This window comes from Onychostoma macrolepis, chromosome 05 (assembly GCF_012432095.1).
Source record: "Onychostoma macrolepis isolate SWU-2019 chromosome 05, ASM1243209v1, whole genome shotgun sequence".
Taxonomy (NCBI): Eukaryota; Metazoa; Chordata; class Actinopteri; order Cypriniformes; family Cyprinidae; genus Onychostoma; species Onychostoma macrolepis.
In genome coordinates, this window is record NC_081159.1 from 7,845,333 (window position 1) to 7,873,193 (window position 27,861).

The 27,861-nt window shown below is 36.1% G+C and overlaps 1 protein-coding gene and 1 long non-coding RNA gene across 3 annotated transcripts; one reads left to right on the forward strand and one right to left on the reverse strand.

The window, feature by feature from the left end:
* Window positions 1-2,105: 2,105 nt before the first annotated feature.
* Window positions 2,106-4,107, reverse strand: LOC131541048 (uncharacterized). The gene is made up of 4 exons (XR_009271387.1): window positions 4,035-4,107; window positions 2,698-2,767; window positions 2,425-2,575; window positions 2,106-2,254 (listed from the first exon to the last, which is right to left on the reverse strand). It is a non-coding gene; the product is annotated as an uncharacterized LOC131541048 (long non-coding RNA).
* Window positions 4,108-6,536: 2,429 nt separating this feature from the next.
* Window positions 6,537-27,621, forward strand: mamdc2a (MAM domain containing 2a). Of its 2 annotated transcripts, XM_058776537.1 has the most exons (15): window positions 6,544-6,649; window positions 8,147-8,388; window positions 8,605-8,724; window positions 13,098-13,348; window positions 13,957-14,041; window positions 15,056-15,193; window positions 15,388-15,644; window positions 17,169-17,262; window positions 20,945-21,091; window positions 22,032-22,297; window positions 23,273-23,369; window positions 24,751-24,906; window positions 25,003-25,256; window positions 25,485-25,569; window positions 27,114-27,621. In XM_058776537.1, exons 2-15 carry the CDS (start codon window positions 8,358-8,360, stop codon window positions 27,173-27,175), a joined length of 2,043 nt encoding a protein of 680 aa, XP_058632520.1. In that variant the 5' UTR covers window positions 6,544-6,649; window positions 8,147-8,357; the 3' UTR covers window positions 27,176-27,621. The 2 variants fall into 2 exon arrangements, with proteins under 2 accessions (XP_058632521.1, XP_058632520.1); XM_058776538.1 differs by lacking the exons at window positions 25,485-25,569; window positions 27,114-27,621 and having other exon boundaries at window positions 6,537-6,649; window positions 24,751-24,902; window positions 25,003-25,199.
* The last annotated feature ends 240 nt before the right edge of the window (window positions 27,622-27,861 follow it).

A 27,861-nucleotide genomic window follows, 5' to 3' on the forward strand; every position in this document is an offset into this window, starting at 1 on the left:
TGGTTTAAGGCTTCTAAAAAATAAAAAAGGCACAGACCTGTTGTTGCTATGGCTGATTTGTTGTGATACAACTCACAGAGAAGCATGACATCATTTTCCACTACCGAGAAAGACACAATATTACAGTGGAGACAACCACAGTATCCCGAGTGACCCATAAAGCAAGCGTGTCTGCCTTTTGGAGGCATGCTGTAACCTCTGGAGATGCATAACTTTACACATTTACCTTCTTTAATCACTGGAGAAGATTGTTTCATTGATCTAAATTTTTAAGTTATTGGAAGTGAAAATGATATGTTACTGAGAGACATCATGTTGTCACTATACACTTTAAGACTTACCTGATGCTCTACATTTTGAGAAATCCAATCATTTCAATAGGAATTGCTTGGTTTGCGTGAGCTGTGATTTATACATCACTATGGCAATAGACAACATTTTCGTCTGCTAATGCAATATCATTTAAATTATGTAATTAGATTGACCACATAAGGTCAGTGATAACATGGTGTATTTTGAAATGGTTCAAGTTAATTTACTACATTTTAGACAGTCTATGTTCAGTTTTTTAAAGGTGAAATGAGGTAAGTGCAGAAACTGAGGAAAAACTGTGTTTATTTCCAATGCTGCTCACTGTCTCCATCTCCCACTGAAATGGCATTTTACTCTTTAAAGTGCTAATGAATATCTACATGTATGAATTTGTTAAAGTAAAAATAGAGGCTAATGATCCAAATGTTTGGAAGCACCTCAGGTGTTATACGATATAGGAAAGTTTAATAGGGAAGACCTGCAATGGTGATTATATATATATAGTGGGTTTCTTAGCCATAACTTTGTTGCCAAAGATTTTCCAGAGAATTTCAGTTGGGTTTAGATCTGTGGGCCATTTTATTATTTCAATGTTCTTAGCTTCAAGGAACTGCTTTATCTGTTTTGCAGTGCGACGGCCCATTGTCTTGCATGAATATTGCAAGCTGATTGGGAGATCAGGGAAGGAACATGTTGCTGAAGGAGGTTCTAAACATTTGCCTTCACTCTGCCATGTAGCTATATAAGAGGCCCAACTGCAGAAAACATCCCCCAAAACATGACACCTCCTCCTCCACCTTTCACTGACTTATTTACACACTCGGGGTTCAGTCTTTCCCCAGTTTGAAGCAGAACATAATGTTTCCCATCAGACCCAAATAAATTAAACTCGCTCTCATCTCTAAAGTGATGAAAACCTAGGGGCAAGTTCTCCTCTCTCCACACAACCTGCTCTTCAGCAAAGGTGAGTTTCAGTCACCTTAGAGCAGCCCGCCATCTTGCAATCTCAGTGAAAATTGGAGGAATGCTGCCAGTTAAATACACTGTTAAAAATGTACTGTAGAATTTACAGGATGTTACTGGCAAAAAAGTTGCCAATAAAATCTTGTAAAAATGATGTTAATTGCTGTAAAATGGATTACAGTATAATACTGCAAAGCAAATCACAGTTAATTGCTGTATGTGAAATACAGTAATTTGTAGTATTTTTTACAGTAACATTGAATTAAACTTGTAGTTTATATTACAGCAATATTTTGTAATCTCACGAAAGTACAGTATTTACCTGGCAACAACAGTTGCCAATAAAATCCTGTAAATACCCTAAATCCAAGATGATGTTGTAATAATTTAACAATGAAAATGCTGCAAAGAATAATTTTAACAGTAAACTGTAAAATACTGATTTAAATGAATTATCATGAGAACTATCTTAATACATTTACAAATGAATAAAAACCAAGTCAAAGATGTTGCAAATAAATATTTATTAAAACTGGCAGAAAGACATTGCAAGGCTTTTACTGGTAAAAATAAAAATGTCAGTCTTTCAACAGTTAAAATCTTATCATAAAAATAACATAGCATCACAAAATAACTACAACTAACTGTTATATCAAAAAAATATGCCATATTCTGAGTAGAACATTTACTTTCTATAAAAATTAAGGTCAATCAACAGAATTTGTATAATTTTGGTTAAAGGATTAAAATAAAATGCTGGAATCAACATTATACCACAAATTCTGTTGTTTGAGCTTATGTTATATTAAATTTAGAATATTCCTGCAAAAGACAATTTAATAAATACATACTGAAAGTCCATCAACTTTCTGAGATGAGCACACATGAGGGTTGTCCCTCTTCTCTGAGACCTTTCCACTTGTTTTGCCTCTATGTATCCGTCTTGTATCCAGTAAGTGTTGTGTTTCCAACAAAACATCTGCACATAAAACAAGCAGAAGCTTTAGAATAAAGTTCAGTATTGAATGAAACTAGCTCAATAAAATAAATGTAAAATGCCACTTATACAATACAATCAGCATTTACTAGTACTTAAACTAAATAAGTAACCTTTTTCACAAATGAAATTACTCAAGTAAAACATGTTACCTTTGAAATTAATTCAAGTGTGCAAAAGACGCCTGCTGACGGATGCCAGGCTGAAGTTGTAATAAGACTGAAAATCCAGCCGCAAAGTTGAGGTATGAATTCACAACCATGTGACCCTCGAATAGGCCTAGTCAAAAGCCACTGGGTGCACCTGAAATGAATAAATAGAAGCAATAATGTAACTTACAATACAGCATTTCAATATAAAATGTAATCTAAAATGCAAGTTTATCAAATGATTTACAACAGAATTAATAAGAATTAATACATTACCTAATATAATCAGCTTCAGAGAGTCTTGAAGCATCAAACATTTCTCCACATCAGCTGCTATTCTTTGCACCTACAAGAAATAATGAAAATTATCTTGTGATTTAAAAAAAAAACATGCATTTACATAAATGAGACCAAAATGAACACCCAAAAATGCATATATTTTAAAATAAACTTTTACATTTGATTAATAAATTAAATTATAACAATACATTGTAGAACTGTACCACCAATCAAATTAAATAATTTATAATGCAAAATTACAACTGTGTTATGACATTAATGTTTTACATTAATTTTTGAAATTACAAATAAGAAATGTTGTAAAAATGCAATGATACTTTTTAAACGTGAAACTAAACCACCATTAGGTGGCAGCAATATGAGTGAGTCAGTTGAGTCATTCATTGAACCGATTCGTTCAGAATGCTGATTCATTCAGTAAAAACACCGCTGAGTTTTGCTTTGATCTTTGTTTGGAACTATTTTCGATGGTGAAATAGAACAACAGTCAATATTGTGTATAAAAAGTAAGTAACTTAATGTTAACTAATTGTTTATTGAACTATGTAACATTTGCAATCGTGATAATCAGCAACAGATCACTTGTTATGCTACTTAATAATATTAACGTAACATTAGATGTTATAAATAAACTCAACAGCTTGAACATTTACCTCATGTTTCTTCCGTGAGTTTATGTGTGCTGTTAAAGTTATTTGTTTTTATGTTGAATGTAATAAAATCAGAATCAGTCTTGCATTTCGATGCTTCCATAGTTATTTTTTTTTCAATCAAGCTTTAATCAGGCTATCTTGTCCAATCGGGCATGTAACGTTAAATATGTCTTTCACTACAAAATTGTCCCGGACAAGCTTTAATGTCTAGTACAACTACAGTGGCAATAGACACAATTTCTCATTTACATGTAGTTTCTAATTATAGTAAGATGTCATGTCAATATGGGACAGTTGAAAACATATAAACAAATCAAATCTCACATATTTTGTTTATGACAGATAGTAGAACGTTACTATGACAATCGTTCACACTGGGCATTAGGTTAAAAGTTGGGTAAACACTACTTTAAATGCTCTCAATAAGAAAATTAATCTACCAAAATGAGAAAAATGCAGCATTCAGCCTAATTATGCTATAATAGCAATTTCCAGTTTACTGCACATAAATTACCATGGCCACTTGGTCTAAATGTCGTGATAGCAGGCTATTGCACATGATATCGCTTATACATTAACTTAAATAAATATAAAAGGATATATTTATTTTTTGTCATAGTTAAAAGGATATATTTCTTAAGTAAAAATAAGTAAATTTACCAGGAATTATGAATAAAGCCTCTAATCTTCAATCGTTCTGGCACTGCTCCAGTCGCTGGATTTCAGATTTGAATGATGCGCGCGCAATCCCATAATGCCACACTACAGTAAAGTAGTGTAAAAAGCAGGAGCTACAGTGACAACACCTGTTTCTTGTAAATTAATTACAGTTGACATGGAAATATACTGTTAACAACTGTAAAACCTTATTTGACCCATAATGCATTGCGAATTGCAGCTACATCTTGTAAAATGTTTAAACAGTAAAATTCTGTAAAATTTTGCTGTAGAAACTACAACAATTTTTTACAGTGTAGTGTTTGTCATATAATTAAGGATATTAGCACAAGGTGCCAGATTAACACCAATAACTTGGAAGAATCTGAAAGTTTTGATCAGAGTTCTTTTTCCAAATAGACCTATCTCAAGCTTTTATACTGTGCTTCAGAATTTAATTAATTTATGAAATATGCTTAAAAAACTGCCCTTCTACTCCTGTTAGGATAACTTCAAATAGGACTAAGCAGTGACATTGAAAATTAGGAAATTGTAGGTTGTTTTCTAATTTTGATCCATGATATATAATTTACTGCCGTTGTTCAAATAACATGTAATCATGTAATCTGTGAAAGGATAATCTGATGACGAGCGTTTAAAAAGGTATTATAATCTAATTACAAGCATTAGATTTTTGGAACAAAATTATGTAATCCAGATTACATATCAGTTACCAAGATAAGATCATTTCAATATAAATTCATATTTGTATTTGAATATTAATAACTTTGTGTTGGGTCCTCATCACCTTGTCTGGTTTATTGACCAGCCATTACTGATCAGAGAATGTTAACAAGCAAAAATCAAGCGATTAAACAGGCACGTGTGCATCTGTCAACATCCCTCTCACGACTTTGTGTCATTTGACAGCACTGGAAGAATGTGTCTAATGGTGTAATGGTGGTTTTGGAACAAGGAAGTTGCCATGGTTTGTGAGCTCAACAGTTGCATCAAATACCCAGTAATTCAGCTTAGTTTAATACTTTGGCATTGAGAAATGACTTGGCATTAAGTCTCCAGCAATTGTGCCTCTGCTACCAACTGCGAAAAACTTTTCCATGCCGATCAAACAGGAAGCCACAGGGTGACCATTAGGCGGTTATGTAAGCCAACACGCAGACATGGGTGTATGCTACGTCTTTTGACCTAAATGCACCCTTAATTGAGATTTTATATGTTTTTTATGTCTAATATTGTATCCATATACAACATCTAAGCAGATATCACTATCTGAAATCAGGAAAACTGGAAAAGAAACCTGGCTTGATAGATGTTTGTTTGCAGTATGTGTGGAATGGAAGTTAATTGCAGTGTCCAGTAGTGCACTATTGGACAGACTATCCTGACCACATGCCTTTCTTTATTGCTGTGAAGATCTGCCTGTGGAGTAAACATGAAGGCAAGCTTCTGTTTTATAATCAGATGACTTACTAATAGATCAGCTAGGCTATTAATGTGTCAGAATCTCATGTTGATCTACAAGTGATGCTTAATGTAATATATACAATTTAAGAATTCATTTGTGACTTTTAACGCAATGTGAGGCAAATGTTTGCTTGCTTCTACATTCAGTTTATTTATTTGATGCATTTAAATAACACTTCATATCCTGTTTAGTGTTATTTGCTGGAACAAGGATCTTCTGGTTTTATGGTAAGTGGGGAATTCATCCTCCACCAATCCCGTCATTCCTGTTCTCCAGGCTGTGTGTGGAAAAGTGCAGTCCTCCAAGCTAAACACATGGTTAGTGAAAAACCCAGGATCTTCACACAGGACTGCCTGAGAGAGGGCTTCCTGAATAAGGGGAAATTTACAGAACACAATCCAAACTCACTCTCTGCGTGGCAGCGACCATGTAGAGAGAAAGAGAGACTGAGACAGGGAAAAAAAAAGGAGAATGACATATCCTTAATCTGATAGTAGCTTATAATAGTTTTCCGTTGCCTCTGTGTGGTGTGTGTACAATGTACTCAGTGTGTACAGTGATCTATTACAACTGCAATGATTTCTGAGTTATAGTGTTTGGACAGCTATTCATTCATAAATAACAATTATTCTAAATATGGAACATCACTTGCATGTTCTATCAGTCTCTTACCACATTCTCTAAATAGTGAATAAAATGTAGTGTTATTTTATATTTACTACTACTTATATTACTTATTTCATGATTTTTTTCAACAGAAACTACTTTAATAGGCCTAGTTTTATATTTAGATTTAGTTAATAAGAGCACTGGTACAATGTGAACTAAAGGATGAAATACATCCTACTCTGCAAATAAAAAGACACAATAAATAAATATTTCTAAAATGCAGTGACATATGTGTTCACATGTAGAGATGCATTGATCATCCTGCATGTAGCGGAACAAACCAAATCCAGTCCTGTCAGTGAACACCACAAAGCTGCACCTCCAGCACCAGCAGTCAAACAGGTGTTCATGTTAGAGTGACTACCATAGGAAAATATTTTCAACAATATTTAAGCTAATTCTTTCTTTCTCTTTGTTTTGGAGACACTGGATATTGGAAACATTCAGGGCAGAGCTTCACTAGGTGAGTTATGGGGAATTATCACAATCCTTGTGCATACACAGTGGATTCGTTGCTCTGTGGATCCTGTGTCTGCAAGGATATTACTTTAATGCAAGAGCCTCATGAACAACAGGATTGTTGAAGGCCTGCAGCTGGGTCTCTGCTGTTAACTGTTCCACTTTTATTAGGCAGATTTAAGAAAAGAGTGTTCCTAACATCAAATCCCATTCCCTCTGTGTACAGTATAGGCTAGGTTGTTTTGTTTTGTTTTAAACAAAATGACTTTGTTGCTTTTAACTCCACTAGACCACTTCCATGGACCATGTGCTGGTACTGCTTGACCTTGCCAGTGATTTTGTACAGTTTACGTTTAAATAAAAGATGAATGTCTATTTTTGTTCCATGTTCTCATGCTAATTTACTTCAAGGAAAATGAGGAGGAAAATGACATTCTCACTCCAGAAATGAGATTAGGAACTGTCCATAAAGCGTTGAAGTTTGTTAAAACTCTGTTATATATTTTTTTTAAAAGAGAGGCCAGCTAAGAACAGCAACGACAAATCAACTTAGGCTGGTTTAAGATGTTTATTTATTAATTTTTAAAAACACCTTAGTTTCTTATGGTTATGTTGTATACTGTTATATTTAAGACTAAAATATTCTTTGTCCTTTGTCGACCAGTATGGGTTTTTTTTTAATGGCAATTACTGTAATGTAATGTAGGTTATGATGTAACAGAAGTTGCGACAGATCATTTTAAGCAGACTTATTCATAGACAGTATGCGATTTGCACACAGCTTAAATGATTGGAGAAGTCTAGCATACATCACCAGAGAGAAGTCTGTTGTTTCACTGAGTATATTATAGCCTATAACTGTTTGATATATATGTATATACATGTATATGTATATATATATATATATATATATATATATATATGTAAGGGATAATCAATGGCTAGCTGTGCATTAAACGATTTGAATGCACGACGTGGAGGCGAAGAACCGCCAGAGGCGCAGCGAAGCTAGCCGTTGATTATCCCGTTTATGCCATGGTCATTTCCCAGCATTCATATATTAAAGATGTTAACAATATTTGTGCTGCAATATTTGACCGGAACGATAAAAATGACGGTTATTATATATGACGGTCTGTATTACTATTCATCTGTAACTGTATGTTACTATGGTTACCAATGTTCATAGGAAGCGCATTAATATAGAACGTGATTAAACTGACCTGGAACTACCTGTGCAGCTCAACGAATTTAATCAATACCTGCCAGCCAATCAGAATCGAGTATTCAGACAGACCATGGCATAAGTATTTATATACTTAATATGTGAGTATATTATGCTGACTTATTTGTGATATATGCTATAACAGTTTCATTTTAACAATTTAAATATATAGGCTATGCTGTAAATTAGCCTAAACACTGTTTAAAAATATACACAACTTAACTAAAATATTATTCCATTATATTAGAATCACTAAAAAGTATGTCATTTCTGCAGACGCTTACACAGCGGCAAACTCCTTACCTAAAGGAGATCCATTGCCTGTTCTGAAATAGAAACCCCAACAACCACTCCCTCCTCCCACTGTCTGCTCGGCTCTGCCAGAGTCAAAGCATGGAGAGTGAATGCAGCGGTCGCAGAGCTGCCGTACGCAATCTGCGTTAGTGGACCTTCACACTTCCACTCCAGCATCCCTGCAACTTCAGCCATGAGTTTGCTTCACTTCTCAACCCTTCTGGGTAGGTCATCACTTTTTTCCTAATGGGTCATTTGGTTTAGTTCGTTTGCATGCTTCTGTGCATTTGTGCAGATTTAATTTATTGTATCCAATTGCATCAACGTAGACTCATTCGTTGCTGAATGGACTTTTTGCACATTTATGAGCACTTTAAACGTCTTTAAGTCTTGCTAAGGCGTTATAGTTTAGTGTTTATCTGATGTAATATCATCCTCAGCGGTCGCTCTTCTAGTGCGGGCTCAGACGCAGCTTTTGCGGGGCTCCTGCAGTTTTGAGTCGGACAGCTGCGGCTACACGTCTGATCCCACTTATGCTGCCTGGACCATCAACGAGGAAGGTATGAGACACTTTCTGATTTTTTTAGGGCGCCCCCACCCCACACTTGCACCCCAATACACAGGCGTTGGACACTAGGTGGCGCTATATATAGTTTAGTTCATAATTAACGAACTATAAGGGCTTGAGCAATCCCCCTTTTTGGATCCTTAAGGGGATATTTACCCCTATAGTTTACTCTTAGTTCTGCCATCATGTCATTCCAAGCCCATAAGACGTTGGTTAATCTTCAAAACACAAACTAAGCTAAACGAACCCGTTTCTGTCCCTCCTAAAAGTTTTGGTAACCAAAATGTAAAGATCCAAATAGGTCATAAAGGTGCCGTAAAAGGAATCCATCAAAATCTGCTGTTTAATCCAAGACATATGAAGAGATACAGTTGAATCCCTTTATATGATTAACACATTTAATTTGTTGTTAACTAAATATTTGTGTCGATTGTTGTTTAGATATAAATAAAATCTTACCTTTAATCAGTTTGTCATCTGAAGCAGAATTTCACTGGAGGAGCAGAAACCTCTCAGGTCTCATTAAAAATAACTTAATTTGTTTTTTGAAGACTAACCAAAGTCATATGGTTCTGGAACAACATCGACAAGAGGGTGAATAAATGATGACAGAATTCAATTTTTTGTGTGCTATCCTTTTAAGTCGTATAAGAATCCATTTGATTTTGCTATTTTGAATTTTCATAAAACCCTTTTTTTTTTTTTCTAACCCCAGATGGTTGGTTTGATTAACGTGAAACTTAGTGCACATTGCCACAATAGGTGTTAGTATAATGTATAGCTAAAATAACACTGACACTACTGTGAGAAATAAAAACCATCAAAATGTACACAAATACTTACTGATTGCACCTGCAACCACCATTTATCAATCATGCAGTATGTGTACAGTTTATCAACATTTAAGACATTCCCAATTCAATTCTGAATGGCACACAACTTTGATATTGAGCAGCAGGTGTGTTATAAGGCACTGTGAATGTATTGAAATGCATAATTTTATTTAAAGGGCATATAAAAATTGCTGCCCTACTTTCTTCAGTGTTTAAGGCTTAATGGTTTCACATCTGCACTTTGAGGAAGCCTGCTGTACATGACAGGACTTCCGATCCGATCTCTGTTGGTCTTATTCTGACAAGACACAACTGCTAAGAGTTGTCATAGATTATTAATTGGCCTGTAGGATGCACTCTGGACAGAGATGTTTCACAGATCATGCTCTCTATAACTGCTGACAGCTGTCATGCTGATCATTTTTGTCTTTTATATTTTTTGTCTTTTGAATCTTCTTTAATATTGCATTCAGCACAGTGAGCACTTTCCATAATCGTCTGTGCTCTGTTCTAATATCTGTTCTAAAAATATTTTTGTTATCATTTCTTAACTTTTGTTTTTGTCCTCTGCCAAAAACTATGATGGTTAGTGAACAACTGGATGGGTTCAGCTGTTGTGGTGAAAACAAAGTAGAAGCTTCTGAATGACTGTTAACCAAAGTATGATGAAGTACAATCCAGTGAACATATGTCGGGCAGTTATCTGGTTGACAACTGTCGCAACCTTTAGCTTGTGAAGTGAGTTTTTCCCCCACAGGTCAATAAAACAAGACTGGGCAACACATTTTGTGTCTCTGTTTGGTTTCCTGGACAACACGGACTTTGTAGTGGAAACACAGCAGAGACAGACTACTTAGTTTTAGGAAAATGGAAGCACTTTGCTAAATGTTTAATGAATGGATTCAGACATTTGCCAGAAATGTATGTCACCATTTATCAAATTCCCACTCTCTGCTACAGTGAAGATAATTCACAAAACCATTTAGAGTATTCACTGTATTTATTTATTACATGTACATTCAGCCAAAAATTATGTAAGAAAACATTTCCAGAAGGAGTTGAGATAAAGAGATGGAAATGATGAGAAAGAAAGGAGAGCTGGTGACCTTGTTTCTCCAGCCATTTTCAGACAGCTGTAGAACCCATTTTAGGCCTTTGGAGATGTACAGCAGACATTCACAGAGCTTACCTCCACATTTAACCCTTCAAGCCTCAGAATTAAATGGGTTACTTCCAGCTGCTGCAGTGAGTTGTGAGTGTGTAGCATTAACTGCACTTTATGCTTGACATATTTCTGTGCTAAATTATCCCTCTGCTTATTATTGCCACTAAAAATGCTATTGCTGTATGGCTTGTTACTAATCTGTAATATTTTTGTATTATCCAATAGCCTATATAATGTGACCAAACTTTGGTTTTTCTGGGAATGCTTGGCTAATCTCAAAGTATACTTCATTTATTACGCATACTCTAGTATACATAAATGCGTGATGTAAAATGCAAAAACAAATTGGTAGAAACTAATTTTGCTCAGAAATTAATTTCTAGTTAATTTCACAATTACAATCTATAAAGATAAAACATAAAACCCAAGCACATAGAATTAGTGCTGTCAAACGATTAAAGTTTTTGTTTACATAATATATGTATGTGTACTGTGTATATTTATTATGTATATATAAATACACACACATACATTATATATTTTGAAAATATTTCCATGTATATACATTTATGTATTTATATTCTTCTATTTGATATTATATAGAAATATATTTAATATATAAACAACATATTTGTGTTTGTATTTATACACACATAATAAATATACAGAGTATACACACATATATAATGTAAACAAAAACTTATTTTGGATGCGATTAATCACGATTAATTGTTTGGCAGCACTACACAGAATTAAACATAAAATTTTGAATGATAATTTATTTTCCAATATTTATTTACAACTTTTGAAAATAATATTTTTTTCACTGCAGTATGTACATGTGCAACCAGAATTTTATGACTGTGCATACTCATAAATGTGCATTCAGTTTTTATTTGGTCAGTTGGATAGCAAGATAGGCTGTTGTTGTACAGTTTCTTGATTGCTTGTCATGTGGGTGACAGGTTTCTGGAGAGGAGGGATTTTTTTTTTATCCTGCCGTCACAATGGTACAGTCATCAGAGAAGAGATATTGTTGTGTGGTGTTTGTGTCCATAAATAAAAATCGTCAGGAAACAAATAAGCATCTGTTTACCTGGAAACTAAGTTTTGCGGTGTTGAGACCATAATGTTAATTAATTAACTTTAAAAAGCTCTGCAACTAGTTACAGAAACATTTCCTGGAACCTTTTTACAGTGTGTTATAATAAGCCATGTAGGTCATTGACGTCAGCTCTTCCTCCAATTAGTTATATTGTGGTTGTGAAGTACATCGCCTATGTTAGTTTCAAATGTTCAACTCTGTGTTGACCTTGTGACTATGCTAATGCAATTGTGGGTGTTGTTAACACTCTGCTTTGTGGTTTATTTTTAATCATTCCATAAAATGGGGACTCAAGTCAATAGACCTTACCAAAGACAAGACTTCACCTACCTCAGAAGCTGATGTTATTGCCGGAGAAGTGGGATAATAATAATGGGTCTTTGCTCATGGACTAAATATATGAGATCTCAAAAGAGGGCCAAACCAAAGTGCAGAAAATAAGTGTGTTTTTATAAGAGGTCATAAAGAAAAAAGGCTTTTTTTTTTTTTTTTTCATTTGGCACCTGGAATGAATCATCATAAGAACATCTGGAGCTATCAGAGATCACTGAAGCTTACGGCAGCAAACACACTCTCACATCATGTCGCGGTTTGATGCATATTAAACAAGAGGAAACTGGATACGTTCACAACATATATTTACATTTATGCATTTAGCAGACACTTTTATCCAAAGCGACTTACATTGCATTCAAGTTACAGTTTTTACATTTTATCAGGTCTTGCTTTCCCTGGGAATCGAACCCATGATCTTGGCGTTGCTAGCGCCATGCTCTACTATTGTTTAAATGTGAACGTAACCTATTTCTGTGCTCTAAACAGCCGCTCTGTTGAAGTCAGAAGATTAAATGGACTGTTAAATTAACACTTGAGTCTCCCATAATTCTTTGTTTGCTGTAATTGCTTGCACTTTATTTTTATAGAACCTGATACAGATCACGGCTGTTTTTAGGCACACAGTTTAAAATGGTGCAACAGTTGACAATTTATTTTGTTTACTTTGTCTTCTTTTAAGAAGTTTCTGTGCATTACTGATGACCCTGTAGGACCCTTTATGATTTGACAGATTTGGTTTCGGACATTCTAGATGCATTGTTATAGCCTCCAATAAAAATTACACAACTGAATGTTTAAACAATCAGTAATAATTAGCTTCTTTTACATTTTTGAAGTATTTTTGTTCTCTTCTTAGACTTATGATGTAATGCACTTGTGTTTCTGCACAAATGTTCTCACCATTATGCCTCTTCTGATCCTTTTAGGCCGCTTCATCACAGCGGAGTCCTCATCTTTTGGTGAGAAAGAGAAGTATGTCCTGGTCAGCCCTGAGCTGGAGCTCAGAGACTGGAGCTGTGTGCGGTTGGTCTATCAGATCTCAGGCTCAGGCTCTCTTCAACTGCACTTACGACCCGAGGGTGAGAACTTTGACTACACGTTATGGACGGCAGACAAACCCTCAGACAGTTGGCTCATTGCCAGTGTGGACGTCCGTAATATGTCTGGGACTTACCAGGTATCTGCCTGACATGGCACAGTCACTCCTGTGTTTAAATGAAAAGTGGGGAAACAAGGGGGTTGTGTATGTGATATAATGTAGTCAAGACTATTCATAGTAGACTGTTAGCTTAAAAGAGGGTTTGAGTGGAGCCGAAGAAAAGAGCCCTTTGTTAATAATACTACAGTGGATATGCCTCTCCTTTATCAGACAAGCACTTGTGCTGTTTTACTATGCTAGTAGAAATGCTATGTTTCTGGGAATTACATTTAGAAAGAGACTGAGAGTAATACTTGGTCTTTGTAAACAAAGGAATAGAGACTGACTTTGTTTAATAACAGTTGTTACTGTATGAATTATGATCGGAAAAAAGTAAATTCATTACGCTAGTTTTGACTTGAGGTGTATGATGTAAACCTTCTGATATTATATTTACTCTAAAATCAGACTGTTTAAAACTAAAACTGTGTTTGATTTAATGAGTCACTGAAAGAGAGTGAAGATGAGTTAGATAGGCTTTGAATAAGTGTTTTTGTCAGCTGAATAGATGGCAGTTGGTGCATATTTAACTATGTTACAGCTCAAACAGTTTCACTTCTCTTTGATTACCACCTCTTGATTTTCAGTTATTATTTGACGCTAAACCTAGAAGAGGAATGGGAAATAGCGTTGCTCTTTTTGAAATACACATCATTCCTGGATACTGTATAGGTAAGTCCTCTATTTTTATACTTGGGGTACACATATTATTGACCACAGCATCCTTGATGCTTTAATAAGGAAAAAATATTTGTTGTGTGCCTCCCACCCAATAATTGCAATAATCTTTGTAACTTTTGATAAGAAACAAAGTCTCAGCTTTCACTAAATTAAAATGATAAATGTTGTTTTGACACTCCTTAATGTGGCGTGACAGATCGCTATAACATTTCTTCTTCGCTACTAGTTACAGCACAAAATAAACATGAATGAACATCAGAGGGTATGATGAAAGAAACAGTAAAACTTAATGAAATGTATCAAGTTGGATATAAACGCTCAATCAGTGTTTCATCCGCAAAAAGAGACACAATTACAAAAGTTTGTAAACAATGTCATGTAAGGTTACACTTACCTCAGGAAAGGCATTTAATATCCATAAACACGTTAATTAGCTAGAACAAAAATAACTCTAAAAATATGTGCATTATTACATATTCATTTCACTTAATCTGTTAATTGAATCAAATGAAATATTTGTCAATATATACTATATAATGCAAAATGATTGGAATTATTATAAGTAGGTTAATAAATAAAAAAGTGATGCTGCCTTGCAGGAGCAATATAAAAAAAACTGTTTGCCATAATAAAAACCCTGACTTTTCCTCACCCTCATGTTGTTCCAAACCCATTTGACATTTTCATTCTAAAAGTACAATAACAACAGTCCATAGCATTTATGTGCTGCTTTCCAAGTATTCTGAAGCTACAGTATTTGATTGTGTTAAAAATATAATTTAATTGTTTGTTCGCTCAAAGTCTGGCACACACACAAGAACATCTGAAAAAAAAAAGAAACTTTACACAATCCTCATTGGTTCTCATGTCTGTGGTCAACAATGTAGATGTACCTTGCAATGCCTTTTAACTCATTGAGAACCACTGTGCTAATGCAATTATACTGTCCTCCCAAAACAACAATGAAAAATCTTAAATAATAATAAGGTTTAATGTCTGTTTTAGAGTGCAACTTTGAGGAGCACCACTTGTGTGGCTACAGTAATCAGTGGAATCCCAATGTGAACTGGTATGTGGGTGGGAGTTTGGCCCGAGACCCTCAGTCAAACCTTCCAGATGACCACACCATGAACAACGAGAGAGGTAACACAGACTGACAGGATAGCTTCATACTGCACAATAGGTCAAGAACTGGAATGAATCATACCAGGCGCTCCAACAAGGCCATAGCTTTTCACAACCCACAATTCTCCTGGTTTGGAACTTGTTTACTCTCTCACCCTGAGGAATGTGCTTTGTGAATCGATCCTTTGTTTTATTTTTCCACTCTGAACTAGGTCACTACATGTATGTGGACTCAGTTTATGCTAAAAGGTTCCAGGAGGTGGCCAAGTTGGTGTCGCCAATGACTACCACTTCAATGGCAGGGTGCTTGTCCTTTTACTATCAAAGGGACCAAGCCATTGGGAATTTCTTCTCAGTCTTCACTAAGGACCAGCTGGGCCACTATGATGAGATATGGAGGCCTGATGTGTATGCGACAACAGATTGGAAGTTAGTGCAAGTGGATATTAAGGCACCACATCCTTTAGAGGTCAGTGAAGTTCTTCCACAAACTTTGTTTGTGTCCCTGTATTGTGCAGTTTCAAGAGAGAGTTGCTGGTGCTTGAGGCCACAACACAATGACATTAGTGAAGCCAACAAAATCTCTAATTCAAACATGTCTTCACTTCTAATAATAATAAAAAGTAATCTTTTGTTAGCTTTTCATGACAATGTGATACTGTCATCAAGTTGGGTATCACATTAAATTATCATATATATACTGTAAATCACACAAATCTCTTATAAGTAAAATAAAACACAAGTATTTTATTCTTAGACTGGACATGCACAGGAGACCTTTTCTTTCCATCATTTTGCTCATGTGCTGGTCTACAGGTCATAGCATGTGCATGTATGCTGTGCATTCACATGTTGACACTATCCATATGTAAGCTTTTGTTTAGAACATGGTATGTCTACTTAATATATCTTGCAAGTTTTAACTACCCACAATATACTAAAGTAATTTGCAAATGCACTTCCCGGCTTAAGAGCTGTCCTAACAAGACTAGCACCTATTTATAAAAGGGGCCTTCATTTATTCCATGGTTAACATATAGAAGACGCTGTGCAGAGTTATGTCATATCATAGATGGCAAGTTTTAGTCAAACAAATATGAAATAATGTTCTATAAAGGGTTCTTTACACCCTCTATATAAATATATTTGGAACTCCAGTAGATTAATGGCTAACACTTTTGCAATTATTTTCAATAATAGCAGTAGCTATAACATTATTTCATGTACATTCAGTTAGTTATTAATGTCACTACCTTAGACTAATATTCATATTATGACATTTGTATCTAATTGGAATACACACTACCGTTCAAAAGTTTGGGGTTGGTAAGATTTTTTAATGTTTTTGAAAGAAATCTCCTATGCTCACCATTGCTGCTTTTATTTAATCAAAAATACAATAAAACATTAATATTGGGAAATATTAATATAAAATGAAAATTAATTTTGAAATAACTTTTCTATTTTAGTATATTTTCTAATTAAGTCTTAATGTAACCTTTGATCAATTTAATACATGCTTGCTAAATAAAAATATTAATTTCTTAATGGTAAGAGATATCTTTAGTAATTTCCAAATGTAGTTCAAAGAGTGATGTATTTTCGACTATACATAACGTAGTCTCTGTTCTGCGGAGAAAATAATGTTTATTTTGCATCTGTAGGAATAGTATAAACATAAAGTGAAGAGCTAGCACTGTGGCTGCCATGTTTGAGTGTGAGCAGCCAACTCTGGCAGTCAATGTAAATAATGAGAGTAGGAGTGTGTGTGGAGTCTGGAGATTCTCTCCAGCAGATGAGTTCACTGTCAGAAGTGTTACTAATGCCTTTGAACCTTATAGTGTTTTTGTATTACTTTTACGCTTACAAACTAAATCCATTTTAAATGTTTTGGTTTTCCAAATGAATCAATTAATTTTGTGCAGTATTGTTCCCTTCATGTTGGGCACTTCATGTGTCTAATTTAGATTGATTGGTGTGTTTGGTTTGCTAGGTGGTGTTTGAGGTGGCGTTCAACAGTCCTCGTGGTGGCTATGTTGCTTTGGATGACATTTCTTTCTCCCCAGAGTTTTGCCACACAGAGACAGGTCAGTGCAGTTCTGTTACATAATAAGCACTAACATGCTTTATGCAACTGTGCATAATCCCAAATAACACAATACAGCTGTTTACAGAGCTTGAAAACCACTAGCAAGTTTTATGGTTTCTTTTCATATGTTAACTCTTTTGTAGACATGTCTTTTTAATTGGGGCTATGGAAACACACTGTATTATGTACTTATGTTTCTCTTGCTTAAGTACTTTTTTACCATGCTTATTAGGCTGTGAAGAATCAAAATGTCTGCGCTGTTCAATTATTTGGAGTACAATTGGAATAAACAATCCACAGAGTAATGGACTTATGATAATATTTTTTCTCATGGCATTATTCTTAAATGTGTTTATTGCTATAGACTGCAAATTCTTGATCTGTAATGTTATTACATTAAATATTTAGATTGATTTTGAGGTAATGTGCAACACAATGACAATTCGTGTCCAATTTGTGGATAATTCGTATGAATTTGTACAATCTCATTTCTGCATTTTTGTGCAATCTGCTTATGCTAATGTTTAGGTGTGGGGTTTGGGTTGGACATTCATGGTTACTTTTTTTTCTAAAAATCATACTTTTCATACAATTCTCATTGTATAAATTCATTTGAAATTGCCATCTCATAAAATGATTCCCTTTCAGTCAGTCACGTTGATGTTAGGTTGACACTAACATTTGGTGTTTACTACTCACATTTGGTGTGAGTAGTAAAAACAGGCCAATGAGACATTGGTGAGTGGAATTTGCATGCCCAGCCACTCCTCCATGCACATGGGCATATAAGGAAGTGGCGTGCATCCACTCATTCAGATTTTTACTTTGGAGCCAAATGGTTGCTACTATATGTGCTTCTCAATTTCTCCAATCATCTTCGGGAAATTCTCTTTGCTGGACACTTCTGTTTACAGCGCATTCAGCTGTGTTTTGCCAGTAATAGCACGGTTAAGTGGGAGCTCTTCTGCCAGGCCAGTCCTCACGGACCTCCCACTCCTCCATGACGTTGCTTACCATTGTGCTCTCAAAGGAGTATTTCATTTGAGGCTCCGGAGGAGGATCAGATGTCGATTGCGGCATCTGAGGGATGAGGCAATTCAGAGGATGATGACTCGACTGAGCATCCTCCTTCTGGGAGGACATCTCTGGCTCATCCTTGCTGAGATGAGGGACACCGACAAGGCTCGCTTTCTTGACGCCCCCATCTCGCAGACTGGCCTTTTCAGCGACACTGTTGAGGACTTTGTCCAGCAGTTCTCGGCAGTCCAGTATATAATATACATCAGCTTGTAACTTCAAGCTTCCACAGGATGACGACGCAGCCCGTGCCCCAGGCAGCCGCTAAGCCCTCCAAGTGGACAGAGAAGCGGCCCTGACATGGGCGACCCAGAGATGGAGGGAACTGCTCTTTCCCAGGAGGTGGTGACGGCACTGCTGCTTTCCCCAGAGGGCCAGGCGGAGAATCTTTTGCTGAATTTATTATATTTTTCCTGGTACCAAAATGTTCAATGAAAGAGCAGTTTCCTCAGTCTCTGGGTCATACAAAACGCAGTCTGACAGTGAGCGATGCGCTGCTTTTTCACTCCCAGCTTTGTCCTTCCCTTTCGCCACAGGCCAAGAGGTTTTGCTTAGAGGAGGCATTGCTTCTTCTAACATATCTCTAGCCAGCCCTTAACGGGATCCTGGGTAGCCGGGTAAGTGCTACTCCACACTCACCCCCCTGTTCCGGGACACTCTGCCCCTCTGTGGGTGCATCGGTTGTCCCTTTGGTGCCACTTGTACGGAGTCTGGGAGCCTGGCTCATTCAAACAATCAGACTCTGCTATGCAATTCAGTTCACCAGCCTTCCCCATAGGTTCAGCGGTGTCCTCTTTACCTCAGTGGCAGCCAGAGGGTACCCTTGCACCACTAAGGGAGGAGGGCATCTGTATCCTCAACTGGCTCATTCTAGCTCACTTTTGAGATGTGTTGCGTGAACACAGGGACCTGGTGCTCCGGTACCTCAGCCAGTTGGGACTTCAGGTCAGCTGGGAAAAGACCAAGCTCTACTTGTTGGACTTGTGACAGCCAAGCTCACGAACGAGTCAGTGATGAATTGCCTGAACTTGTTCAAGGGAAAACAGAGGTTTCACTGAAAAAAATTCAGAGGCCCCTGGGGGATATGGCATCCGCAGCCACGGTGGTGCTGCTCGGATTGATGCATATGAGACCGCTTCAGCACTGGCTACATGGCCCGAGGCCTGAGATGTGTATGGCGCCGTGACGCTCTCCGCGTTCATGTCACACTGGGTTGATGCCAGACTTTCAGCCCCTGGTCAGACCTTCCTTCCACAAGTATCCAGGCATGTTGTTGTTACAACAGATGCCTCCAGAATGGGCTGGGGCACTGTGTGCAATAAGCGTGCAGCCTTGGGCTTCCTTGACTGCAGTGGCGCATCAACTGCCTTGCGTTGTTGGCAGTGCTGCTGGCCAGCTTGTGTTGTATTCCCATTGGTCAGCCGCTGTACTGAGCTCAGTGCCCCACATGTAGTGATTTCCTTCGGGTGATACCTTGTGTGTTCCTTCCACAGATTGGTTTCCCTCTTGGTAAACCTGTGTCTTCCCCTAGACAGAGTTGCTTCTCTCCAGTTTTTGCATTAGACTCTTCCCCCTCCAGTTGAGGTCTACCGCAGAAACTACATATGTAGTACTGCCCTCTCGGTCAGTCCATATTTGTACTCTCCACATGCTACCTCCCAGGATGTGGCCTCTGTAGTGTCCCTCACTGCATGGACTTAGGTATGTTTCCCCAGTGTAATACGTCTGGCTGTGACTGTACCAACAGCTCTCTCACAACTATTGTGAAAGAGCGGATTTTCTCTTTCCTGTTGGAAAAAGGAACAGCGGGTGCGGCCCTCCTTGTTGTGAGTTCTGCTTTTTGCTATCCCAACCGAATGAAAGGTTCTCTGGCTCACAACAGGGCGCTGGGCAGGTTGTGATGTGGAATGCCAGCTGTTACTTGGCACGCTTGTACCTGCCAACATCTGCATCACCAGATCTCGTAACACATTTCAGTGGTTGTGGCGCTTTCCATATGGAGCCCAAACATTAATAACGCTGAAAGTGATTGACTGAAAGGGAACGTCTCAGTTACATATGTAAACCTGTTTCCCTGAATGAGGGAACGGAGACATTATGCAGCACAAACCTAAATGAGTGGATGCACACCACCTCCTTATATACCCATCTGAGTGGCTGGGCATGCAATTTCCACTCGTCAATGTCTCATTGACCTGTTTTTTTACTGCTCAGATGAGACTGAGGCTCCCAAGGCAAACCCCAAATGTCAGTGTCAACATAACATCTCGAGGGTTACATATGTAACTGAGACGTAACATTTTCCTGTGATCAAATTATGTTACTCCACCAGTATTTAAAAACAAGGAATGTATTTTCCAACATAAAATACTAGACAAAAAGACAAAAAGAAGTCATTTTGCTAAGAGGGGCCTTCAGCATTAAATTCAACAACCCAAAAAAGCCCAAAATTGCTGTTTAAAGGGGAATTTTCTTTTGTTATTGTCTTGTTATGTAGCAACCATGCTGACATTCCATTTAGTCAGCAGTTACATTTTACAGAGAGTCTGCCTTTGTGGGAGATGTTATTGATGTGAGTTAACTTCATGTGCCTCATGTTCCAGAGCCAGCGTTCGACCCCTCTGTGGCAAACTGTGACTTTGAGGAGGGCCTGTGTCAGTATTATCAGGAACAGAATGGAGGTTCAGTGTGGAACAGGGTCTCAATGAAACCAAATGTTTACCGCATCGGGGATCACACTACAGGCACTGGTGCGAAGTGAGACTGTTCTTTTCATCAATTCACCATATTTGTGGAATCTGGCTTAAAAAAAAGTGTACAAACTTGATGAAGAAATTTTTAATCATACTTTTAGACTCTTTTTATAAAAATAGAGTCTAATTTATTTAAATATCATACATTTACATCACATACTGTATATAGGATATTTTTTATGTGCATTTGACTCAATAAAATTCAATGTTATGGAGCTGTTTTAATCAACTTCCTACTTAATGTATATTTAATTTGAATTAAATCAGTATTCATAGTGAATAACTATTAAATTAATAGTTAAATACCCAAAAATCAAGATGTACTTATTTGATTAAAAAATGTAGATGAGATGAATGTAAATTTAGCATTACATCACTTGCTCACTAGTGGATCCCCTGATGTGAATGGATGCTGTCAGAGTTTTAACAGCTGAAAAAAGCATCACAATAATCCACAATTTCACTGAAGAAAGCATTATTATGTATTATGGATGGTTGGATTTTGACAGGAAGTGACGATTTAAAGTTAAAACTCCTAAATGATGGATCTGTTTATTACAAACACGCAGCTTTTCACTTCACAAGACATTAATTGTTGGACTGGAATCGTGTGAATTTCTTGTGAATTATTGTGATGTTTTTATCAACTGTTTGGGCTGTTATTCTGACGGCACCCATTCACTACAGAGGATCCATTACTGAGCAAGCTAAATTTCTCCAAATCTGTTCTGATGAAGAAACAAATTCATATACATGAGGATGACAAAATTTTCAGCTACTTTTAATTTTTGGGTTAACTAACTCTCTAATATGATAAAAGAGGAAAACTTAAGGAACAAAAAAGTTACAAAATAAGATAACATTCATAAAATGATTATTTATTTCACTGATTATTTATGACTTATAAATCTTTCATATCTGTCCATTACATGCACAGGGTCTTTTCTCCTGGCCAACACTCGTCATACCTCTCGTCCAGGGTATGTGGGCCGTCTTTCTGGACCATCCCTACCAGGGAACCATAAATACTGCCTCAGGTTCTACTATGCCCTTCATGGCTTCATGAAAATAGATAATGCTCTGGCTCTCTATGTCTATGATGAAAACAACATAGCTCAGGAGAAAATCTGGACCGTGTCTGAGAGGTCTAAAGATGTTTGGACAGAGGTGGAAGTCACATATCTAAAGCCCATGCCTACTAAGGTAAGTGTAAAATGAACGGATAGTTGTTAAATATGAGTTTCTTCAAGACTGGCTTGTGTGCATGATAATGACTAATTTTAATTTATTTAACTATTCAGTAAAGACATTGTATACACAATATTGCCATTTCAAATACATGCTGTTTTCTTGAACTGTCTGTTTATCAAAGAATCCTGAAAAAAATGATCATGGTTTCCATAAAAATATTAACATTGATAATAATAATAAATGTTTGTTGAACATCAAATAAGCACATTAGAATGATTTCTGAAGGATCATGTGACACAGAAGACTGCAGTAATGGCTGCTGAAAATCCTTTTTTTTTTAAAATTTTATATATTAAATATTGAAAATATATTTAAATATTATTTCAAATAATATTTAAATATATAAATATATTTAATATAATATATTTTTATATTTAAAATATATTCAAATAAAAAACAGTTAAGGTTGAAGTGTTCTTCAGATTATAGGTGATAGAAGGACATTGTCCTGAATGATAAGCACAAATGAAGTTTTAATACTTTTTTGTTTTAGTAAAGGATTTTCTTGTCATTTCCAAATGATAAGCCGTAACAAAGCTTTTATTGAACTTTGGGTCACCCCGTGTGTGAATTCCTTTTGTAATCTCAGGGATAATAAGTGAAGCGTGTCTGTCTACAGGCAAACCACATCAAAACCCCATTAATAGAGTGTCCAATTGTCGAATATTTTGTGCCTCCTCAAAATGTTAAAGCAATTTATGAGAAAAAAACACAAAAAATCAAAGAGTTGTAATCTTAGTTCTGTACTATAAATGTTAAAGACAAATTACATGGGTTATTTGTATTGTCTTTTAAAATAACTTTTAATTAAAGTTTGATAGACATTTTTGTTTTGTTTTTGGGTAAAATTATGACATACTAGAACATGTTCTTCCATATTTTAACTATTTGTCATTATGGACTTTTTTATCTTAACTTCGCTTTAAGGTAGCATTTGTCAGCATCTGCAGAAACTTCTGGGACTGTGGGCTTGTGTCTCTCGATGACATCTCAGTGACCCTTGGAGACTGTCGGGTTGCTACAGGTACTTCTGCCCTTTTGACATTAAGAAAAAGCCCTATTCAGATGGTAATTGTGTTACATGGTGATGTAAGTTTATTACAGGGTGCTTTATCACCTTTTTGCTCCCACCGCCCACAAGACAATTCACCAGGATCATGTGGTACTGTCCACATCCACATCTGTGAATTTAAAAGCAGAAATTATTTCAAAAGGCATTTGGAAATCCTTTTTGACTACTGCCAAGTGCCATATGGACGCACTGTGTGGTATTGTGTAGTTTTAGTACAATGAAGGCTTGTATCACAGAAATCTTAGAAATTCTTCACATGAAGTTTCAGTAAACGATCAAACTGCAACTATTGAAATGGGCCACTATCTGTATGTACATACAAATATTAATTTATATTTTACTTTTAGGACTATATTATCTGGGGAGTAAAATGATAGTCCTAAATGTAAAATATACATTAATGTTGATAAAGAACATGTGATTTATTTTTATTTTTATTTTATTTTTATTTTATTTTTTTTTTGAAAAAAGCAAATTCCTGGATTCGTAAGATGACGGAACTTTATGATCTGAATGTATGAATATGTATGATCTAACTAAAACTATATATATATATATATATAAATGTTTTTGTTAATTTATATAACCCTTAAATAAAATAAAATATAAATATTAGATGAACATTTAAAATTTTTGCCTTTGCAACTAAATGAAGTTCCAAGTACAAAAATCACTAAAACGAAACTGAAATAAAAATAAATTAAACACTATGCTAAAGCTCAAACTCAAAGAGCAGTGGTTTTATCATAGAGGAGCTATAAGAAACAATTTAGAATTTTGTTGGATTAGTTGATAAATTAATTTATTGTGTGCATATTTCCAGATGCTCACTAAAATGGAGAACAACTAAAATATTATGTGTGCTTTTCTATTCAAATAAGCATGAAGAAATGTTTTGCTTGGATAGGTATTTGTTTCTCTGACTTACATAGTTTTGTCTAAAACTGTCCCCATATTTAGAATTGTCCAAACGATTACACAGTGTTTGACCCAGTTGTGTTGCTTTTATGGGAGTAAAACCCATGACTTGTAAAAGATTTAAGCAGATGATTGTTCTAATAAAGAGTAAACTGTATTACTTACAGGTTGCTTGGCAGAAGTTTCTTGTCAGTTGTGAGCACGTTTTAAACAATGTGGCTTAGGAAATGGGCAAGGCCCTTGTCTAAGATTCTTAAATATTCTGTTTATAGACATATATTCCATGGCAATGGAGAACATCTGCCCTCACAAACATAGACATTAAATGGGCAGTGCCGGCTGTGGTGGACAGAAATAGACAAGCTTTTAACCATTTCAAAACCTAATATGGTGGAACTTTTTGTGCTCTGTTTAGGCCCCTTGAATCCACCTCCTGGACATTGTAACTTTGAAACTGGGGACTGCGGCTATACCCAGAATATGAAAGCTAAAAAAGGACATTGGTTACGGATCAGGGGACATACACCTACGTCTTACACAGGACCCAAGGGGGACCACACCTTAGGGGTAGGTGAGTCAAATTTATGCTTCAGCATGAAATGCTTTTTTAAACATTGCTGATGTAATGAGACAGTGTATGCTAAGTCTTTCCTGCTCTGATTTCAAGGCTACTACATGTACATTGAGGCGTCTTACATGTTACCAAAGCAGTCGGCCAGACTCATGTCCACTGAGCTGAGGGGTTCAGCTGGACCTCAGTGTCTGATCTTCTTCTACCACATGTATGGCTCAGGCACAGGAATGCTTAACGTCCTGCTGCATGAGGGGGACAGGGAGAGATTGCTTTGGACAAGACAAGGAGAACAAAGTGTGTCCTGGATGAAGGCCACGGTGGATTATGAGTGTTACACAAGGCACTGGGTTAGAGACACACTCTTACTCCCTTTGTTGTTGAAAAATGCCTTTGAAATACATCTTTTATAATGTTGATATCAAAGTAACCATTTGATCGCTGAGATAATGGTACTTGAGGTGCCAGGAAACTGGTGGAGTGTTGCTGTGAATATTGAATATTGTAATTTGTCCTGTGTTGCGTTTCTGCATGTAAAAAGTCACTGAAAGGTTTAATATCTACCTAATTGTTTGCAGATTATATTTGAAGCTATCAGAGGATCCTCAATAAGGAGTGACATTGCAATCGATGATATTGTGTTTAAAAAGGGACCGTGCAATGGTGAGTGAACAGTTTAGGACCAAAATGACAATGCATTTTTAAAATATATATTTTTAAATATATTTTTCAGAGTAAAGGTTTTTAGTGACTGCAATGGCGAAAAAGCTCAAATATCCGATATTTTAAAGGGATACTTCACCCAATAATGTAAATTTTGTCATCATTTACTCACCCTCATTTCACTCCAAACCTGTTTAGGTTTTTTTCTTTTTATGTTGAGCACAAAAGAAGACATTTTGAAGAATTTTGAAGAACCAAACAGTTGTTGGTCCCAATTGACTTCCATAGTAGGGAAATGGGGACCATCAACTGTTTAATTACGAGCATTCTTCAAAATATCTTCTTTTATGTTAACATAAGAAAGAAAAGTTGAAAACATTTTTGCGCTCCAAACAGGAAAAAATAAATCCTTGTACTGCAGGTGCGTAGAGCCAATGGGATACTTGAAAATGAACAAGAGATTGGCTATCCGCACACTGATCCACTCAAGACTGGAAAAGTCTACAAAAACATCTTTAAATGTCTGCTTGCTCGTGTCCATCTGCTTTTAACTCGCATGCACTTTGCACTTTTTGCACGATGCAATTTATAAAATAAAAAAAAGATCTTTTTGTAGACTTTTCCAGTCTTGAGTGGATCAGTGTGCAGGTAGCCACTCTCTTGTTCAACATAAGAAAGAAACTCATACAGGTTTGGAACGACATGAGGGTGAGTAAATGATGGCACAATTTAAATTTTTGGGTGAACTGCCTCTTTAAGAGACTCACCTTGACAGTCACGAGGGTCTGCAGGGATCCTACCTCCGTCTTTTCTCGTCATATATATGTATCCTACCCAATACCTAAACTTAACAACTACCTTAAGTCCTACTATAAGTGTTCCCTATTCTAAAGTGTTACCATATATATATATATATATATATATACTGTATATATATATATATATATATATATATATATGCATGCAACATACTTTTTGTAGGAATAATATATTTTTACTTTTTAAAATAATTTATATTTATATAAATTTATAATTTAAGATAAGATAGGCAAACTAATTAAGAAATTATTCTTCAGTTTATTTATATATGGTTTTTATTTAACAGTTTATATTTTTCAATAAATTAATAAATAGGACAAAAATGTGTTACATCATCATTGCCCCACGATGTCATGCTTTGCAATTTCAATGATCATGAATGGGTAGATAAATGTCTTGTGAAGTCAAACACATAACTTGAAGGTTGAACAGGAAGTGCCATGCACCGCCTCATCCTCTTATTCTTTTATGTGATGTATTGCAGTAGGTTGTGTGAGGTCAGGTGACTGCACTGCAGTAACAGCAGTTGGGGGCTGGGGGGCTGGGGGAGGAGCAGGTGCTTTCTTTACTGCAGTTTTCATTGGGATTTGTCTCACATGCTGTTACTGTAGTTATCTGAATGTGTTTACCAAGGCAGCAGTAATATGGCACCCTGTAAATCATAGAGGATTTATTTGTACATGTGCTTATACTTTTTATAACACTCTCTTTCTCTCTTTCTCTAGATCCTGGAGATAGCATCTCATACTCAGGATTTTCTGAAAATTTTAATGAAATTGAGTACTGAGCGAGGCCCAGGAATGCTGATATGTGTTTGTTTTTATTTGTGTGTCACTGGGGACGGGAAGACTGGGAGAGAGAAAAGAACATTTGTTACCTAGACTCAACAGTGTTCTGCAGAGTCTGCCCATCCATGACTACATGGAAAGACACACGCTTCATTGTTATTTTATAGGTGGTATGATGTGTCTAGTTCTTGATATAGCCTGATATTTTTGGATCATTGAGACAGCTTGGGGACTGTCTTATTTTTGTGTATTAGAAAACATCAGAAAATGCTTTTAATTTTTGTATTGTGTTGACATTGCTTAGCAGCATGCTGCTAGGTAGCAAATATTTCCTATTTCTATTTGCTGAAGTGAACATTTTCTTGTTTGTTTTTAGACTGATCAGTGTCCAGGGTGAAAACAGGTTTGGACTAATGACAAAGTTCAGGTCATGGGTTGTATACATTCTCACTCACAGTGTTTCATTTATTAAAAAACTTTTTAAAATAAAAACGTCTTTGTCAGTTCTTGTAGATTCCCATCAGAATCACAATACTGTAAACACACTCAAATATTAATCTCATGATATCTCTCATCAAGGGTTCTAGAAATACAAGTGAAGCTGCTGATATTGTTTTACAATGAGAAATCAATATAGAATGTAAGTTTTTTTAATCTTGTAATTTACTGCCATCTAGTGGAATAT

Coding starts and splice junctions, on each gene's coding strand:
- mamdc2a (XM_058776537.1), top strand. CDS start 8,358: ATGAGTTTGCTTCACTTCTCAACCCTTCTGG. Junction 13,349..13,956: donor ATATGTCTGGGACTTACCAG/GTATCTGCCTGA, acceptor CTTGATTTTCAG/TTATTATTTGACGCTAAACC. Junction 17,263..20,944: donor GTTTTGCCACACAGAGACAG/GTCAGTGCAGTT, acceptor CTCATGTTCCAG/AGCCAGCGTTCGACCCCTCT.